At 42.0% G+C, this 19,711-nt stretch overlaps 1 protein-coding gene across 9 annotated transcripts in view; it reads right to left on the bottom strand.

Annotated features, from left to right (window-relative positions):
• The window catches only part of LOC134208736 (uncharacterized), a 188,903-nt gene that overhangs the window by 66,741 nt on the left and 102,451 nt on the right, over positions 1-19,711 (bottom strand). For all 9 annotated transcript variants that reach the window (XM_062684602.1, XM_062684603.1, XM_062684601.1 and 6 more), the window contains 3 exons: positions 11,804-12,210; positions 11,040-11,281; positions 10,889-10,973 (listed from right to left, as the gene is read on the bottom strand). In XM_062684602.1, coding sequence (XP_062540586.1) covers positions 10,889-10,973; positions 11,040-11,281; positions 11,804-12,210 — 734 coding nt within the window. The remainder of the gene's footprint in view (positions 1-10,888; positions 10,974-11,039; positions 11,282-11,803; positions 12,211-19,711) is intronic.

Here is a 19,711-nt window from a genome sequence, read left to right as displayed (position 1 = left end):
GTTGGAGCGTCATACATCGCACAGCTTCCTTCCGAGGGGTTTTGAGTTGCCTTTTCATCTTCACTGGAAAGGCCTTTGTTGTGGGAGCAATATCGCTCCCAGGGAATGGGAAATTCCAATCAAATAATTCAAAAGGCGACATGCATCGGGAAGCTGAGAACCATCGACGGTTCAAGGAACGCTTTGTTCTTACGGTGCAGTGCCAATTCTGTTCGTAGACGTCGTCCTTCTTAGGGTTATTGCCGGCAAAATTCATAAACGGAAGATAAGCGAACGAAGGTATGCGTTTCGGAGTGACGAGTTTGACGAGCCGGATGGAGGAAGGATCATCTCTCAAGATACAATCATCCAGTTCCCATAAATTGCTTTTAATTGACATCCTCCAGTGATTTATGGATTTTCATTATAAATGACTTGGGGTATGTGACAGCTCCGTTGTCGGTCGGTCGTCAGCAGTCGCCAGTGTCTTCGGGCTCGAAGTTCATTAATTAATGTGTGTTTTCGTTCGAACCACTACCCCCATCTGTTCCTCAAAAGGAAGCTCAATCCCACAAACAGACAAGTGATTCTCTTTTGATATTTTTCCAACGTGTTTTCGTTTTCCATATCTGTATGTTTTTTTGCATCGGGTTATAGAGGAAATCAAGGGAATGGATATTCATCTGACTGATTCTACTATTTGCATTTGTTATTCATGTGCAGGATTCTGGGATGGCAACTGAGGACATCCAGTTCTGCTTTGATGTTTGATTTGCGGTGGCACATGTCCGGTGGCAAAATGTAGAAAGAAGAACATGTGTCACATTCGTAATGAAAAAAATGCTTTCAGCATTTTATTTGGAGACGGTTCGATAACCTTAAAAAAGTGGAGTTCGACTAACGCAGCTTCTGATGGATAAGCTCAAAATGATAACTATTCATCTGGTCTTTCCGTAATATTATTCAAAAAGTCGGATGTGTAAATGCAGGTTTGACTGACTCAAGCCATCAATTTATTGATTACGGTACCGGCTACGCTATCGCAGTCTGTTAGAAAGATGAAAGACACATTGAAAAGTATTCTTGTAATCCTTTCCGTCCTTAGGAGATTTTTTATCTTTATCTGAAAATTGATTTGAAATTTTCTTTGGAACATCCTTTAAAAATTCGTCAAAACATTCTTTTGGGAATTAATTTGACAATACAAAAAGGGGATATCAAATATGCTTCCAACAACAGAGATTCCACGCGGAAGCTTTCTGAAAATTTCACCTGGATATTCCTTAATCATTTCTGCGAAAATTCCTCTGAAAATTCGTGGAAAATTCCTACGGAAATGTTTAATAAATTTCTACACAATTCCATTGTAATTTTCATGTGAAATTAAGGAAGTCCTACTTGCAACACGTCTTTTCATTATCACATGTAACGAGTGTTACAAGATATATGAATTCGTCGACAACCTCAAATCGGATCCATTTTCACCTCGGAACCAACACTGCTTAGACTGCCACGTTCTCTGCCAGCCACCAGGTACTTAGTTTTGACAGATTTTATGATCATTCCTATTCTTTCAGTGTCCCGTTTAGAAGGTACGAAAGCCTCTTTCACTGCTCTACGATCTACACTAGACTGGCCCAGATTACTATGGGGAGAAAAAAATGTTGTCGAATTCCACGGGGCACCCCCCAGAATTGTGTCTTTGGGTGAGAAAATTAATCTCTGAAAATTTCAGCTCAATCGCTTGTTGCATAAGCTGGCGCATTTGATTTGAAGTTTGTATGGGGATTTCAGCCAAAATGTATAGGAAAATACACCTCCATCACTCATTCGATCTGGAAATTGGCTCTGATTGCTCGATTGACCTCAGAATTGCAAAAACGGCAGTTGGTATGCTACAGAACAATTTCACAGAACATTTCATGATGATTAAATGAACTTTTATATAATTTTCGGCTGATTTATTAGGAGCTGGTTTGTGTATTTTTGGGTTTTTTGATCGAATCGCATCAGCCGAAACCTATATAAAAGTTCATTTAATCATCATACAATGTTCTGTGAAATTGTTCTGTAGCATACCAACTGCCGTTTTTGCAATTCTGAGGTCAATCGAGCAATCAGAACCAATTTCCAGATCGAATGAGTGACGGAGGTGTATTTTCCTATACATTTTGGCTGAAATCCCCATACAAACTTCAAATCAAATGCGCCAGCTTATGCAACAAGCGATTGAGCTGAAATTTTCAGAGATTGATTTTCTCACCCAAAGACACAATCCTGGGGGGTGCCCCGTGGAATTAGCCAACTTTTTGTTTCCTGGGCCAGTCTAATCTACACTGATGTAGTCGATGTCCAAAACCAAGGGTGCTCCCCTTTTTTGCATACTAAATCTTCGTATTGCACCTTCCAGAGCTATGTTGAATGACTAAAATGAAAAATCCCACTAAAAAATTAGAAATTTTCCAAAACAAATTAGGAAATTGTCATTAAAGAAATCAGGGTATAAGCAATTAATAAAAATAAATTTTCTCTAATATAGACAAAACTTCCATGAACAATTAGAAATTTTCCACAAAACAAAAATTAAATAGCACTTTTTAACGCAAAAGTTGCAATTATAAAATAATAATATTCCATGAAGAAATAAAAATTTGACTGATATTGAATATAATACAAAATTTCCATGAATGAATCAATATTAGCAATCAAACAAATTTTTTTTTTCCACAAAATAATTTTTTTTTCGGCAAAATATTTTTTTTCCGGCAAAATAAATTTTTTTTCAGCAAATTTTTTTTATCCGCTACAAAAAATAAAAACTTTTCACAAAAAAAATAGGTAGGCAATCAAAAATATGAAAATTTAAAAGCGTTCATTGTTCATGGAAAATATAATCATTTTTATTGCTTTATTTAATTTTTTTCTTGATTTTTTTTATTCAATTTTTTTAATTTTTCTATTGCTCTTTATTGATTGTTCTGTGGAATTTTTTTTATTATTTATGAAAAGAAAATATTAATTTTGTGGAAAATATTGTAATGGTGTTTTGCTAATATTGATTTATGAATGGAAATTTTGTGTTTAGTTTTTCTTTTAAAAGTGCTAATTTATTTTTATTTTGTGGAAAATTCTTAATTGTTTATGGTAATTTTCCATTATTTAAGGAAGTTTTTTATTTATTTGTTGCTTATACCCTGATTGGCAATTTACTAATTTGTTATGTAAAACTTTTAATTCTTTATAGAAATTTTATTTTGCTGCCATGTAAGATAAAAAATTAGAGAGCTGATCGCCCTGCTTCAATCCATCTAATATCACGAACAGGCCTGGGAATTGTCGCGTTTGTCAGTGACACTTGACAAGATACATAAAAACATGGTCAGTAAAAAAAAACTTGTCAACTTCCAGTTTTCCGTCGCACGACTGGATCCCCACGACCAGATGACAACTTTTTCCAACCGCGACAATTTGCTTTTGTTGTATGTCTTGTTAGAGCACACATCTGCGACAAAAGTGTGACAACGCATACACTTTCGGCTCTGTGCACGACACAACATTGGTCCCGAAAGTAAGTTATGTCGCATCTTCTGGTTGTCCATCTGCGTGGAGGAGCAATAGCAGCGGACAAATTGGAAATATCATACTGAAAAGAGCACTTTATAATTAATTATTTCTTTGTTCTCTTGACAGATTTTCTGTTTAGAAATAAGACATTTTATTCAATTTTTGCGTTGTTACGTACATAATAATACATAAACAAAAAAAACAAGTGTCTCTTGCACAGAGAAAGATCCCCCAGTGTAGAATAACTGAACCATTTAACGCAACGCAAGTTTGCTCGCTTTTCACGCGGTTTATGGAGTTTTCGTACTTTTCAAGCGGGTTTTGTATTGATGCTGTTTTTTAACCGATTTTGTTTACGTGGATTTGAAAAAAAATCGGAGCATACGAAACAGCGATTTTTGATAAAGTCATTTTTACGCGGTTTTGACTTACGCAGTACAATCAATCGTCCGCGTAAATATCGACCTCAGTGGATTTTAACCGGTACACCGTTTGTAGCAATTGCCTGATAGACGGTTATTTGACTGCAATATTTTATGTATAAGAGAAATACGGAATTTTATTTAAGCGTATATCCTACATTAGGGGCAATTAAGGAACATGCGATACATTTTTGATTGATTGGAATTACTGCACGTTATTTTGGGCGGAGTATTAAATTTTAATCGCTAGCCACGCGCTCCTATGTAAAATTTTTTTCTTACACATTATTTTTTATTTATATGGAGAGTAAGAAAATGATAGTACTCCTTCCATAAGTGCTTACGTAATTACGGTCATGAAACGCTCATGCGGGCTTGTTTAAGCTATGTACAGCGTGATATGTTTTTTTGTTTATGATGTTCAAAATACAACAGCTTGTGTGCTCGAGTGTTAATGGCTCGCTTAAAAGATTTCCGGATATAGATAATTTCAAACCATTCGTGATTTTTAAACATGCATTTTAGATATGTAATTAAATGACGCATTTTGGTGAAACAGGAGGAGCTGGACTAAAATCACCAAAATTCGACACATTATTATTATGCCGTACATATTAGCCGTTTTTTAAATAAGCTCGACTTCAACTGCTGTAAAACCCAGAAACCACACCATTTCAATGGTTTCCCAACATTTTGTCATCAATTCATAATGACAACATTTTGCTGACAACGACAACAATTTTTGTCGCGACAAAATTCAAAGGTGACATGACGAACTTTTTTGTCAATAACAATGACAACTATTCTAATCCGTTTGGTTGTGCAAAACCTTAGTCGCGATGGAAAGCGTCACACGACAAATATATCGTAACAAAATAAGTATGTGACAAGATTCAAAATGACTTGTCGGAGCGAGAGACCAGTAGTACGCTGTATCGAGCTACCTTGGTTAGGTTGTGTTGTCCAGTTTGAGGTGACTGTTTTCTCTTTGGTTTTGTCGCATGGTTTTTCTGTATGATGGTGACAAATCCCAGGCCTGATCACGAACGATTCGGATTTCTCAACAGGTATTCTGACGCTCGATTTAGATCTGTCCAGCGTCGCACGAATCTGCCTAATAAGCTTTGCCGGAAAGCCATGTCCTAGCATTATATGCCACAGTTCATTCCGTTTCACAGAATTGTGTGTCTCCCAAATCATTTCAATCACTCGGTGGATTTTTTCGTTCAGCCGTTCATTCCCAACTTTTAGAAGCTCTACCAGGATTTCGTACCAGCGACCTTACCGTTTTTTAGCCCTCGAATAGCCTTTCTCACTTCTTTTAGCATTGGTGGCTCCACTGCTTGTTCATCATCCTCAATCCTGATTCTGATTGTACCCTCTCGGATCGATTGTCAATTAAACAATTGCTCCAGTAGTATTTTTATTTACTATATTTGAATAATTTTTAAAATTTGTTGAAGTTCATCACCAGCCTCTAGTAGCTACTTTGCCAAATCTTTTGGATATTCCTTTGAGCTTTCTTACAGAAATTGCTTTGGAAACTACTCTGGAAATTTCTATCCAGTAATTCCCCAAAGACCTCTAAGGATTTTTTTTAAGAATTCCCTAAGTCAGCAGTTTTCAATGTTTTTTCAAAGAGATACCCCTTTGAACTTTTGGATTCCTTGAGGTACCCTCATTTTTTCGCTGTAAATGAAAATAAGCATAAGTCATGAGATAAGTGAAAAACTGACCCGAAAACTCATGGGATATAATAGTCAATCAAAAAAGTTGTCTGAATTTTTTCTGATTGCAAATTAATTTTGTAGCTACATCAAGCTTTTTAAAAGATTTTGTTGAGTTTTGGAGGCTCTTGAAAGGAAGCTTTTTAGCCTTTGAAATAAGACTTTCGAGCCCCTTGAAAGGAGGCTTCCGAGCCTCTTTAAAGGAGGCTTCCGAGCCTCTTGAAAGGAGGCTTCCGAGCCTCTTGAAAGGAGGCTTCCGAGCCTCTTGAAAGGAGGCTTCCGAGCCTCTTGAAAGGAGGCTTCCGAGCCTCTTGAAAGGAGCCTTCGGAGCCTCTTGAAAGAAAGCTTCTGAGCCTCTTGAAAGGAGGCGTCTGAGCCTCTTGAAAGGAAGCTACTGAGCCTCTTGAAAGGAGGCTGGAGCCTCTTGAAAGGGAGGCTTCTGAGCCTCTTGAAAGGGAGGCTCTGAGCCTCTTGAAAGGAGGCCTGAGCCTCTGAAAGGAGGCTTCCTGAGCCTCTTGAAAGGAGGCCTGAGCCTCTTGAAAGGAGGCTTCCGAGCCTCTTGAAAGGAGGCTTCTGAGCCTCTTGAAAGGAGGCTTCTGAGCCTCTTGAAGGAGGCTGAGCCTCTTGAAAGGAGGCTTCTGAGCCTCTTGAAGGAGGCTCTGAGCCTCTTGAAAGGAGGCTTCTGAGCCTCTTGAAAGGAGGCTCTGAGCCTCTTGAAAGGAGGCCTGAGCCTCTTGAAAGGAGGCCTGAGCCTCTTGAAAGGAGGCTTCTGAGCCTCTTGAAAGGAGGCTTCCGAGCCTCTTGAAAGGAGGCTTCCGAGCCTCTTGAAAGGAGGCTTCCGAGCCTCTTGAAAGGAGGCTTCCGAGCCTCTTGAAAGGAGGCTTCCGAGCCTCTTGAAAGGAGGCTTCCGAGCCTCTTGAAAGGACGCTTTCGAGCCTCTTGAAAGGAGGCTTCCGAGCCTCTTGAAAGGAGGCTTCCCAGCTTTAGAATGAAGTCTTCCAAGCCTCTTGAAAGGAGGCTTCCAAGCGATTTTAGAAGGACGGAAGTTTTTTTTTAAAGAATTTTCAGAGAATTTCATTTCCTGAAAAACTCTCACAGTAAAATTTCCGAAAGAATTTTTAAGGTAGGTAGATTTCCGAGTAACGTATACGCCACATTCCTAAAACGGTGTTAACGACTAGTTTTCATCGAGCTCTTTAACAGAAACGTAGAAAACATGTAGTCGTGACGTCACTTATTCAAGGGAGGAGGGAGAGGGGAGGGGAGGAGTAAGGGAGGTATTTTGGACCACCAGTTCAGCGGCTCATATTTTGGACCACTGAGTGCAAATTCTTCTTGGTGGTCCAAAATAAGAGCTCCCGGAAGGGTGGTCCAAAATACATCCTTTATCCTATTTCCAGTTACAATTCATGAGGAATTTCATAATAAATAATCGAAGATATCCTCAAAAGCATTTCCCACGACTAACTCAGAGAAAATACCATAGCAATTTTCAAAGGAGTCCCCAGAGGAAGTCCCAAAGGAATTCCAAAAGGAATTTAGGAAGGAATTCGCATAGAAATTTTCATGAAGTTTCCAGAATAATTCCCTGAGAAATTTCCGAAAGAGCTCACAGAGGAAAAGCTAAAAGAATTCCATACTGTACTTCTAGATAAGTTTCTCAAGCATTCAAGCACTTCATAAAATTTACGAAGAGATTAAAACAAAAAAAATCTTTAATGAATTACCGGAGGAGTTTCAACAGGAATTCCCAAAGCTATTTACTACCCAAGGTATGCTCAGATGCATGTACGAAGAACGGAATTTCTAAAGAATTTCCCAAAAGAATTTGTGGAGATATTTCCGAGAGAATTCCCAAAAGAAATTCGAAAGGAATTCGCAAGAAAATTTCCAAACCAACTACCGTAGAAAGCCTTGAAGGCATTTGTACAAGTGGCATCTTTGCTTCTTGATATTGAGTTGCTGCTATTAATACCTAATAGTGATTGAAAAGGCGTATTATTGGAAATAAATCGGTTTTGACGAGGGCTACCGTCTGTGTTTTCAAAACCGTATACGCGATTGCGAAAAATTAAAAAACGTCATCAAAATATGATAGACTTTGATCATTGATATCCCAGCCGTTACTTGCTAAATTGTCTTGGTCAATGTTTCATATCAAATACACTGATTTACTATTAATTATTATTGAGCATTTGCTAACAGTTTAGCAATCAGTTTCGGTAAATCAACCAATCCCATAAGTGCTTCATCAATATTCAGAAGGCAGCGCAGCAACGACTTCTGAAAATTCAATCGTGATGATTTCGTTGTTAGCAACTGGTGGTGGGAAATCAACGAGCAACTGACTGCAAAAAGTAAATTCGCAACGATCTCGTTGATAGCGATTTCAGCAGAAATTCATTTCCGTCGTTGTACGCAGCAACCCACCCAAGTAAAACTGAACGCTACAGAACATTATTTGCATCTTTGGCGTCTGTAGCGATTGTTTGATAGGACATTATCGAGCAGCCCTCGGAATTTTCTGCACAGTACAGAACAACACTGAATTGTTCTGCAGCTCTTTCTGGGGTATGATTTCCAGCGATTGACTACTCTTTTGGGATCGAAATTCATAGTGCTGAACAAAACTGTTTGGGATTCGAATGATGAGGCACTGATTCTTTCTAGCTGCGACGAGCTTTTAGCTGGATCAGCTAATTTCTGCTCACATTCACGCTTTCTTCCGTTTTCTTCCGAAAGATTAGGGGCGTTCTGCTTGACGATGGCTTTTCTTGATTGCTGTTATTGGCCACTCAATGGTTAACTTTCTGCTGTCGACTTCGGGTAATCGATTATTATTGCGAGAACAGAGAAAACTTCTAATTTTGCGGAACAAAGCAGAAGAAGAAGACTGAATGTCGGAAACTTCATATGACATGCACTGTGCGAAAAGTGATATGAACACTTTTCCTTGATATCAAGAATATTCGAGAAGTCTAAAATGTTTCAAAAACGCATAAATACGTTCCGAAATGCCTTGAAAGTACCATAAAACTTATTTAAAATATATAGCGGCAAGTAACACTCGTTTAAAGTTACATATTTTCTTTGTTTTTAATAATCAACATTCACACCGAAAAAATCAACCAACATTATTTTTCGTGCATCAAGTGATTTGACGTTTGCGGAACAGCTTTCCGACGGTCGACCGTCGGACTCTCGTTCGAATTTTTCTGTCTTCTCGCAATATTCTCTTTCAGCTGGGATCGCTGCTACCGGTGTCATCGTTGCGCTTCTGTTGTGCGGCGCGGCCCTCATGTCCGCTCTCCGTGAAGTCCTGATTGAACTGAGAATTAGAGCCCAGACCGAAAGCTGCACGAATGCGATGTCTGGGCTTGCAATGCACGAACGGAATTAATTGGTTAACCATAATCCATTGTTTCTAATAGTTGGGCAAAATATTACGATCGATTGATACAAAGTTAATTTCCAAAAAAATCTTTTCCAAAAATAAACTGAACTGCACCCTTATTCAATTCTACTGGAACCCCTGATGCTTTGGAAAAATGTTTACTCTAATCAGTTCATATTGGTACAAAGCTCAGTATTAATTAATAGAAGAAATCTTGACACTCAGCACTTCATTGATGACATTAAAAACACAATTACTACATATGCAACCCGCCCAGTTTGTCCACAATTTTTTCATCAATATTATGGTAAAAATGGCGTGATGATTTGATCATATGAAAAAAATCTTTGCATTTTTCTGAGAAGTGTTTGAGCAAACTTCGTATCATTCATAAATTAATGATTTAACATTTTCTCAATTAATACATTTGTACAATGTTATCGTCAGATAGTTCACAATTTTTTTCGTTATGCGGAAGTATTAAATTTTGAAAGAACCTGCCCATATTAATTCATCTAGCGGTGTTAATCCACCTAGCGGTGTTGGTGCCTTTCTCGTGCATTATGTACCAATAAATATGAGTGAGTATTTCTTAGGGTGTTTGGCATATAGGAAATAGTATTTTGGCCATAGATTCTGACCCCATAGTCCGATGGCCAATTTTCAATAGCATATAATGGTATCGGATTCCCTGTCGAATGGAACCTATTGCGAGTAAATCGGACAATGCTAAGTTCCAAATACTTCCAGTTCAAGTTGTGTCTACAAAATTTTGCACATATACATACATACACACAAACAGACAATACCTCAGCTCGTTCAGCAAAGCCAATTTGTTTTCCGAGCCTTCTATCAAAAATTTGACTCTGGAGCGGTGCTATAGTCTTTATGCATACTTAGTTTACGAGAAAGGAAAAAAAGTATGTGAGCCACTTTACTGTATAAGTCGGCAACATTATCTAAAAGTCTGTATAAGCTCTGTATGTTAACGTTTCAAACGAGTTCTTTAATATCTTTTGAACTGCTCCTAGCAAACAGAACGTTTGCTTTCGAATGTGTGTGAACAGTGTCGTTAAAAATTACTCGTTTTGAAGACGTCAGCAAAAAATATTGTTTGCTTTTAATATTCATATATGATACAATGCTCTTTCATTCGATTGAAAACTGTAACTCATTCGCCAATAAAATGCTTTCTTCACATGATGCACACCGATTTAAATCCTGGATCACACCCGTTAAAACCACACCGATGAAGCGCGTACTCTTCCTTTCAAAGTCCACGTAAAACCGTTTCAATTTCCAGAAAGGGAGTCGCTTATTGAGATTCTGATTACTAATAAAAAACATCCAACGAAGCGGTTTCTTTTATTGCTACCGAGAAGCTTCCGGCCGTGGCATAAAACTTTACACCATTTTACACCTTGACAGGAACAAAAAAAAACAGGCTGCGGCCTGCCAGTGCGATGAAACGGGTACTAAAACCTAAAAGCCGAGATGGGGTCGTCTTTCAGACCATTCTGGGAATTGTTGTAAAAAGCTGCAAAATGCATTACGGCGGACGTTGAGAGAAACGGGAAAAGCATTTGGGATTATAAGAAGCGCAAAGCTGTGTTTGAAGCTGTTCGAAATCATTTCTTCGAAGGATTATTTGTACAAAAGTTTTATTCACAAGCTGGATTAGATTCAAGCACGCTGCCAAGCCTAAGCAGAAGCTGTTGGGGTTCAAATTGGTTAGATTTGATGTATATCGCTTTTTATCTACATCTTGTTTTCTGCAGCATTTCCACTAATTGTAATAGTACCTGTAAGTTTCGTCCCAAGGCCGGAAGTTCTTATGATCGTATGCTCCGTAACCGCCATATCCACCGGAAGTTCCGTAGTACCGATCTGAAAAAAAAAGTTCAACAGTTGACACGAACCGTGGATTATTGATAGAATCTCGGACGCGTGTACCTCTGTTATTATAATTGCTAGTGCCTCCACGGGACGACATCAGGTACTGGTCGTAGAGTGGATCGAGATTATCGTAGCCATTGCCGCGGTAGCCGTAGATGCCCATCCGTTCCGGATAATAACCGCTTCCCGGCATTCGCTGTTCCCCGCGGTTGTCGTAGTAGCCGCGCATCGACGACGGGTAGTATCGGTCATCGTAACGGTTCATGGGGCTCATCTGCTGCATGTAGCGGTCGTCATAGCTGCAATCGTTAAACCGAGTCGATAAGTTTCACCCTAATTAAGAGAAGCGCTGGCTTAGCTAGATTATGTCGAACCTAACTGGCATAAAATTGGACCCATCTCTTAATAATTCGTATGTTGATTTATTACATCCTCATTACACTAGTCGACGAAATGGAAGGAAAACTTTGGCCTATGTGCTTTGATCAAGTTATCAATAAAAGTGGTAAGTCGCATTGGTATATTTAGAGTTCAAATTTCTTAAATTGTTGTTGGCAATCTAATTTTTTTAGAATGTCTTCTGTCCTATCGTAGAGATTGGCCTTACCATAACATAAGTGATAAAATTTGTGTTGACTACGAGCAGTTTCGATCTGGGAAACTCGTGTAAATGCAGTATTCTTATCTAAATCGCTATGCAATATTTCAAGTCCTCTAGGTTTTAACAGTTAGAAATTTTGTAAACTAATTCTAGAATAAACTCATCAAGTTCGAATAACGCTGCAAACCTGTGCAACCATTTATCCACATATCAAACTTACCCCATCATCATGTTCACGTATCTATCGCCGCCCCGATAGCGGTCGTCATAGGCCTCCGGCCGATAGTACCAGTTCCTATCGTCGTAAGCCGATCCCCGGCCGCTGTAGTACCCGTAGATTCCACCCTGCCGGCCGCCGTACGTTCTCATGTCCCGATCAGCATAGCCACCGTAGCCGCCGCCCCCACCGCAGCTGGCACACCGCTGCTCCCGCCCGTAGTGGCCGTACTCATCCCGGGTGCTCCGGTACAAACTGCCCAGCGTCGGTCCGGTGACCAACTTCGATGACGAGACCGTTTCGCCAACGGTACTTTCGCCAACGCCTCCGCCATTGCCTCCGTTGGATAAACTGGCACACGAGCCCCCGTGCAGCAGGGCCAGCGATAGAACCAGCGCGCAGCTGGCCAGCTGTGAATCGAAATAGAATAGAATAAATGGAAAAATAACATTAAATAAATTGTAATCGATGGGTGGGGCGTGAGGTTGGTTGGAGGCATCGGCAGAGTCAGAAGCGATGGAAGGTAGTTTGGTTGAAAAGATTAATTTCGTTGTGGGACAGGGCACGGAAGGGAAAACGGTAGCAACGATTGTAACCCAATAGATTCGTTGTAACTCGATTTCGTTCAACACCAGAATGGTTTAGTCACTGATGGGTCTGTTCTATGGTGGTTCTGCTCGTTCTATGGATTACGGAAAAAATAAATTTCACACTTATAATATTTTTGACCTGCTCATGGATTGATGGCTCTAATAATTCAAGGTTCTAATGAAAATGTTTTGTAATTCACAGGGTTTGTTCTATGCGCAACAGATTCGTCCCATCAAAACTTAGGAAACACGAGTAGAAAATAAATAAGTAAATATGTAAGCAAATGTAGTAAAGCTATGTCCATTTAGAATCCGGAATAATAAAATCATCTGTATCTCGGTAGCGGATTGACGTACAAATAAGGTTAATACATCAAAACAAGGGTAATTCACTGTACTTTAAGGAAAAATTATTGATGCAAATAATTTCTTCGTGTTTATAGTGAAAATTCGCACCTTCTTCTTTATTCCTCTCATCAAAAGTTGCACACCTCCGGAATCAACTTCCTTGGCACATTTGTTCCACATTTTGGTCATCTGAGTCGCGTCCTGAGCTGTTTTTCCACTTTTTCCACTTTTCTTAAGCTTCCGCTTCATTACTGCCCAAAATGTCTCGATGAGCCGGAGCTGTGGGCAGTTGCGTGGATTTATGTTTTTATCGATGAAATCTTCGTTATTATCGCGGTACCACTGGATGACTTCCCGGCTGTAGTGGCAACTCGCCAAATCTGGCCAAAACTTCACGGGACCTTTATGGGCTTTATGGAAGGTCGACCGCGGTTTTTTGAGACATTCCTCCTTGTACAGCTTCGAGTCCATCGTCTTATTCGTCACAAACACTTAGATCTATGCCCCACAGTTGCATATCCCTTGCCAAAATCATCCGTTTTTTTTTTGCAAGTTTGTCCAAAAAGCAAACTTAAACTTCGCAGGAACTACTCCTCGTGCCGTCACCATGTAGAATTTTTGGCTAGGAAGCTGTCCGAAATCCATTTTGACGTAGGTTCCATCGTCGATGACAGGATTATCAACGTGGGTGTGCAGACTTTTTTTTCTCCTTTCGGCATCCATCTGGAATAATTTTTGTTACGCTGCACGAAACTTCGTGAAATTTATACCACAGCAAGTGGGCGAATAGGTAGACAAACCGCTGTAAAAGAATTCTTGCAGCGATCACTTTCCGTGCCGCTACAATACAATAAATGATTCCGGATTCTATGTGGACATTGCTTTACATAATATATACACTGACATTACTGTACACTAGCAAACTCGATGTACTTTGTTTCTCCTAAACTAAATTTATTCTGTGATTGGTTCTCGTGTTTTGCAGAAATTTATGTTTTATTTGTATGGGAGCCCCCCTTTCCAGAACGGGGAGAGTTTCCGAGCCACCACAGAACCATTCCCTTCCAAAACCTCCTCATGCCAGATATGGATCAATTTGCTTAATTCATTCTCGAGTTCTGAAGAAATTGGTGTTTCATGTGTATGAGAGCCCCCCTTTCCAAAGGGGGAAGGGGTCTCGAACCATCTTAAGAACCTTACCCCGCTCCAAAAACCTCTGCATACAAATTTCCACGCTGATCGGATCAGTAGATTCCGAGTCTATGAGAATCAGACAGACAGAAATTCATTTTTATTTATATAGAAAAAGATATGGATGGCTCAATGGAATGGAATCAAGAAAAATTTCTTTTGGAATTCAGAAGTTTTTCATTTTTCAACAAAAAAAATATGCCCGTATTGCCATGGTTTCTTCTGAATGAATTTGTGGTCACTATAGGCCTCACGGATACCGGTCCGTTGTCAAACCATCCTATGGCCTAACACATAGGACCATGTTTCCGAAACAATTTCATGAATTTTTATACCCATATTGCAAGGGATTCTTCAGAACGTATGCAGAGCCTAAGCGTAGACGCCCAGCGCCCTTGGCGAAACCTTTATTAGGCGTTCCTCACTCTTGCAGATGTTCGAAACAAAAAGCGTGCTAAGAGCAGGGAGATTAAAAATTAACTTTTTTGCGGGGAGGATCTATTTATTATTATTTATTATTTATTCAGACTAAGGCCGAAGTGGCCTGTGCGGTATATAAGAGTCTTCTCCATTCGGCTCGGTCCATGGCTACACGTCGCCAACCACGCAGTCTACGGAGGGTCCGCAAGTCATCTTCCACCTGATCGATCCACCTTGCCTGCTGCACACCTCGCCTTCTTGTGCCCGTCGGATCGTTGTCGAGAACCATGTTCACCGGGTTACTGTCCGACATTCTGGCTACGTGCCCAGCCCATCGAAGTCGTCCGATTTTCGCGGTGTGAACGAAGGATGGTTCGCCCAGCAGCTGATGCAACTCGTGGCTCATTCGCCTCCTCCACGTACCGTCCGCCATCTGCACCCCACCATAGATGGTACCCAGCACTTTCCTTTCAAAAACTCCCAGTGCGCGTTGGTCCTCCACGAGCATCGTCCAGGTCTCGTGTCCGTAGAGGACTACCGGTCTAATGAGCGTTTTGTAGATTGTCAGTTCGGTACGGCGGCGAACTCTATTCGATCGGAGCGTCTTGCGGAGTCCAAAGTACGTACGTTTTCCAGCCACAATGCGTCTCCGAATTTCTCTGCTAGTATCATTCTCGGCAGTCACCAGTGAGCCCAAGTACACAAATTCTTCTACCACCTCGATTTCGTCACCACCGATGCAAACTCGCGGTGGGTGGCTCACATTGCCTTCTCTTGAACCTCTTCCTATCATGTACTTTGTTTTCGACGTGTTAATGACTAGTCCGATCCGCTTGGCTTCCCTCTTCAGTCTGATGTAGGCTTCCTCCATCTTCTCAAAGTTACGTGCCATAATATCTATGTCGTCGGCGAAGCCAAATAGCTGGACGGACTTATTGAAAATTGTACCACTCGTGTTAACCCCTGCTCTTCGTATTACCCTTCCAAAGCGATGTTGAATAGCAGACACGAAAGACCATCACCTTGCCGTAACCCTCTGCGCGTTTCGAAGGGACTCGAGAATGCCCCTGAAACTCGAACTACGCACATCACCCGATCCATCGTCGCTTTGATCAACCGTGTCAGTTTATCCGGAAATCCGTGTTCGTGCATTAGCTGTCATAGCTGGTCTCAGGATATATGGGGAGGATCTAATGAATTGTTATTGTTACTTTAGGGAAATAAATTTTATTATTTCCATCATTTCTCATTTCTTAACATTAATTTCAATGCATCGCAGCAAAAAAAATGACAAAAATTATGGCGCGTCGGTTCGGGCGAGACAGTATCTTCAGAAATACGTAGAAATCCCGGCACCTCTGGGCAAGATGTTGGCAGGCTGTGTGGTTGTCACTTGGTAGGTCTTGCCAAGCTCGGGGACGATCGGCTTGTTCACTACGCACCGCCCGCAGGAAGTCGTCGGCCGACCGGATAGGTCCGACTTTGGTCCACGGAAGTCGTCCCGCAGAACTGGGGCGGAAGTCGTCCGCAGTTGTCAACCCCGGAAACAAATAACCATACGTCGGCCAGCCAAATGGTAATTCCTGGCAGTATTCGCTCAGGAGATGCACTTAGCCACACGGATAACTACCAGCAACAGGACGCCAACTACAGTTGGTGAGAAGCGTCGAAAAGGCGCAATCACCACACACGCACGTAGCTGGATTCCCACTTAGTTCGTTCTCGAACGTCACACTATCGGACTGACTATTTGAGTTGATTTTCCACACTTATGTCGTCTGTGTATCTTGTCGACGTTGATCGGTATCGTTCCTGGATCCGCTGGCTGAAGAGGCTGCGTTTACTGCTTCGGGGGTTTGGACGACCAGTTCCTTGGGCCAAGGCGGTGGAGTCCGGCGATTTTTGGTAGCTGCTGTTAGGTTGTCTGTTGGAAGTCCTGATTGGCCCTGTCGAGGAGGTAACAGGGGCCATCGGAGGCTTTGTTTTTATTTCAAGTAGCCTATGGTTTTGTAGCTGAGGGCTATGGTCACCTTGGATAGCGGAAGGGCATAACGCCGGCTTCGGCACATGCGATGTCCGCCGGTGTTGATGGGAGGTGTCTCGAGACTAGCCTAACAGCTCGGTTGTAGAGCAGTGCTAGGGAGCGCGTGAGCTCGGGCAAGTTTATCCACGTGAGCTCGGATCCGTATAGTAGGTGGCTGGTAAGAATCGCATCTACTACACGAAGGCGCAGAGCTCGATTACTTCGTGTTCTTCTCCGAGAGATGTGCTTAATGATGTTGGATCTTACCTTGCAGGTTTCCCGGGTTCTCTTGCAGTGTTCGCCGCAGGTCAGGCGACGATCCACCGTGATTCCGTTTGACCGTGTTCTTGGTGCGAATGGTTGCTCCGTTCAGCTCCATGTGTCTTGACTCTTCGGTATGTGTAGCAATAGACTGGATTTCCATTCCGTATGAAAGTTTCCGCTAGTTCTAACAAGTACGCCATATTTATTTATTTCAATGCTTAGTTAATATATTTATTTGGTTATTTATTTAAATTATAAAACTTTACATGTCTGGTTGCGTCCTTTGAAATAAACCTTTGTGTCGGATCACCGCAAGAATGGTCTAGAAGAAGTACGCTATTGAGTTACCTACGCTAAGAATTGAGTCTTATGAGTTCCCAACAGTCAGCTACCAAAGAAACACATGGGGTTTAGCCAGCATTTAGCGCCAAAAGTAGCGCGTGGATTGCGGCCATCGACCCGCACGCCGATCTTATGAAGTTACGTTGAATTTTGACTTGTCCGGCATTCCACGCTTGACACGATTCTTAGCGAGCAAGCTTACTGGCTAATTTGAATGGTCTGTGGGAATAAGATTCACGATTTTGAGGGATTTCGTGGATAAATTCTTTTGATGCTCGGGTTCAAAAATTTCAACTTCGTTGAATTCGCGAATTCTGGAGACAATGTCTAAACTTTCGCAGTATCTGAGGATTTTCCCAGCCCGGAATCGTTTACTTTGTTCCGTTCTGTAGAAGAGGCAAAAGCGGTCAGTTTTGTTCCGTACCGTACTGTGTTTCAAAAGGAAAAAGTGACATAGTTTCTAAATAGGTGTTAGCTAATTTATATTCTTTGTTTCCCTGTAGTAATAAAGTAATGAACGCTCAATTAGCTAGATTCCGTGTAAATTGTGTGTGCGTAGATCCGAGTTCAAAAGGTAATTAGTTAATTTGTGAATTTGCAAGACAGCGTCTCCAACCTCGTGCGTATGTGCTTTTGTGAATTGTATAAAAAGGTCCGTGACAGCAAAGGCAGCCGACACACTACATCCGTGATAGACCGTTTTTGATCCTACGCAACGGCTGCAATTGTTTCCGGGGTACACTTGGCCGGAGAAGGTTGCGAACCATCAACATCGCACCTTTGGCAGGCGAAGCCAAATTACCGCAAAACATCATCAATCGGCATGATCAATTTTCAACGTCCTCCAACCGCATAGCCGTTGTCGGCATCATCATCGTCCAGTGACAACCGACGGCGCCTCAACAATTTTTCTTTGCGCGCCAGGAGGACCAACGGACGTTTGTACCGCGCTCAAGCGTAAGCCCGCGTGCCAAATGAGGGAGTGAGTGGTCAAGCAACATCGACGCAATACGCCGTCCGTCGGCGTGAGTTCTGGCCCGGAGTAGTGCGTAATGCAGCTCCGGCCCCATCCGTAGGTCCTCCCCAAAACAGCTAGTTCGAAACCGTGAGTAAAATGCATGCGTAATTGTTTGTATCGTCCATGGCCATGTGACTCGATAAGAGGCACAACAATTTGTACGTGATTCCGTAGTAGCATAGTGATACGGCTCCCATGTGAAACTCATAGCATGTGACAAGTGAGAGTGAGTACAGAGAAGCTTGTCGGAGTCAGGTCGGAGTAAGCTGAAGGAGAAGAGTCGCGTAGCCGGAGACAAGATGCATTTATTGGGGGGTGTTCTGACTGGTCAATATCCCCAACTCAGCCATCTTGGATTTTTGTATGGAATTTATGCTCGTTTGTTTACGTTTTGCACTGAAAATGTATGTTTCACACGCGTATCCAGGTTAGCCAGTCAGCTTTCTTTCAAGGAAAAGTGACCCTTCCCCTCAGAAGGTCTCAAGCCGGGCAACGCAAACTTGTCGGATGGTCTCCTTCTAGGAGTGGCACATAAACCATCCGATTATAAACCGGAGACGCGATTGGCGACCCGCTATATAGTTTATTGCCTCCAGGAAGGTAATTTTCCCGCTTGGGACAGGTTTTTGAACATTGTTACATTTTCAATATGCCATAAATATTATAAAAATAAAAGCTTAAATATATAGAGCTAGAATTATTGTTATATAATCTTGCCTCAAACACGCCGTCGGAAAAACGTTGGTAGCCCAGCCTCCCGATGTACTAAACCAGAGCTGCGAACTTTGTATTGTATATCATATGCATGGTGATCAGAGAATCAGAACCTATTAAATCTTGGCACTACAACCAGCCTTTATTTGAGAGGCATGGCGGCTTTTTCCGAAAAGCTAAAAAACAAGAGGGTAGGAAGTCTCCTTCCAAGAAGCTCGGAAGCCTCCTTTCAAGAGGCTCGGAAGCCTCCTTTCAAGAGGCTCGGAAGCCTCCTTTCAAGAGGCTCGGAAGCCTCCTTTCAAGAGGCTCGGAAGCCTCCTTTCAAGAGGCTCGGAAGCCTCCTTTCAAGAGGCTCGGAAGCCTCCTTTCAAGAGGCTCAGGAAGCCTCCTTTCAAGAGGCTCAGAAGCCTCCTTTCAAGAGGCTCGGAAGCCTCCTTTCAAGAGGCCTGGAAGCCTCCTTTCAAGAGGCTCAGCCTCCTTTCAAGAGGCTCGGAAGCCTCCTTTCAAGAGGCCTGGAAGCCTCCTTTCAAGAGGCTTGGAAGCCTCCTTTCAAGAGGCCTGGAAGCCTCCTTCAAGAGGCTCGGAAGCCTCCTTTCAAGAGGCTCGGAAGCCTCCTTTCAAGAGGCACGGAAGCCTCCTTTCAAGAGGCTCGGAAGCCTCCTTTCAAGAGGCCCGCAAGCCTCCTTTCAAGAGGCTCGGAAGCTTCTTTACAGAGGCTCAGAAGCCTCCTTTCAAGAGGCTCGGAAGCCTTCTTTCAAGAGGCCTGGAAGCCTCCTTTCAAGAGGCTCGGAAGCCTCCTTTCAAGAGGCTCGGAAGCCTCCTTTCAAGAGGCTCGGAAGCCTCCTTTCAAGAGGCTCGGAAGCCTCCTTTCAAGAGGCTCGGAAGCCTCCCTTCAAGAGGCTCGGAAGCCTCCTTTCTACAGGTTCGAAAGGCTCTTTTAAAGAGGATCGGAAGCCTCCTTTCAAGAGGATCGGAAGCCTGATGTCAACAGACTTGGAAAA

The sequence above is a fragment of the Armigeres subalbatus genome, chromosome 2, assembly GCF_024139115.2.
Source record: "Armigeres subalbatus isolate Guangzhou_Male chromosome 2, GZ_Asu_2, whole genome shotgun sequence".
Lineage (NCBI taxonomy): Eukaryota > Metazoa > Arthropoda > Insecta > Diptera > Culicidae > Armigeres > Armigeres subalbatus.
Note: the sequence above shows the minus strand (reverse complement) of the source record. Positions and strands in the feature narration are given on the sequence as shown.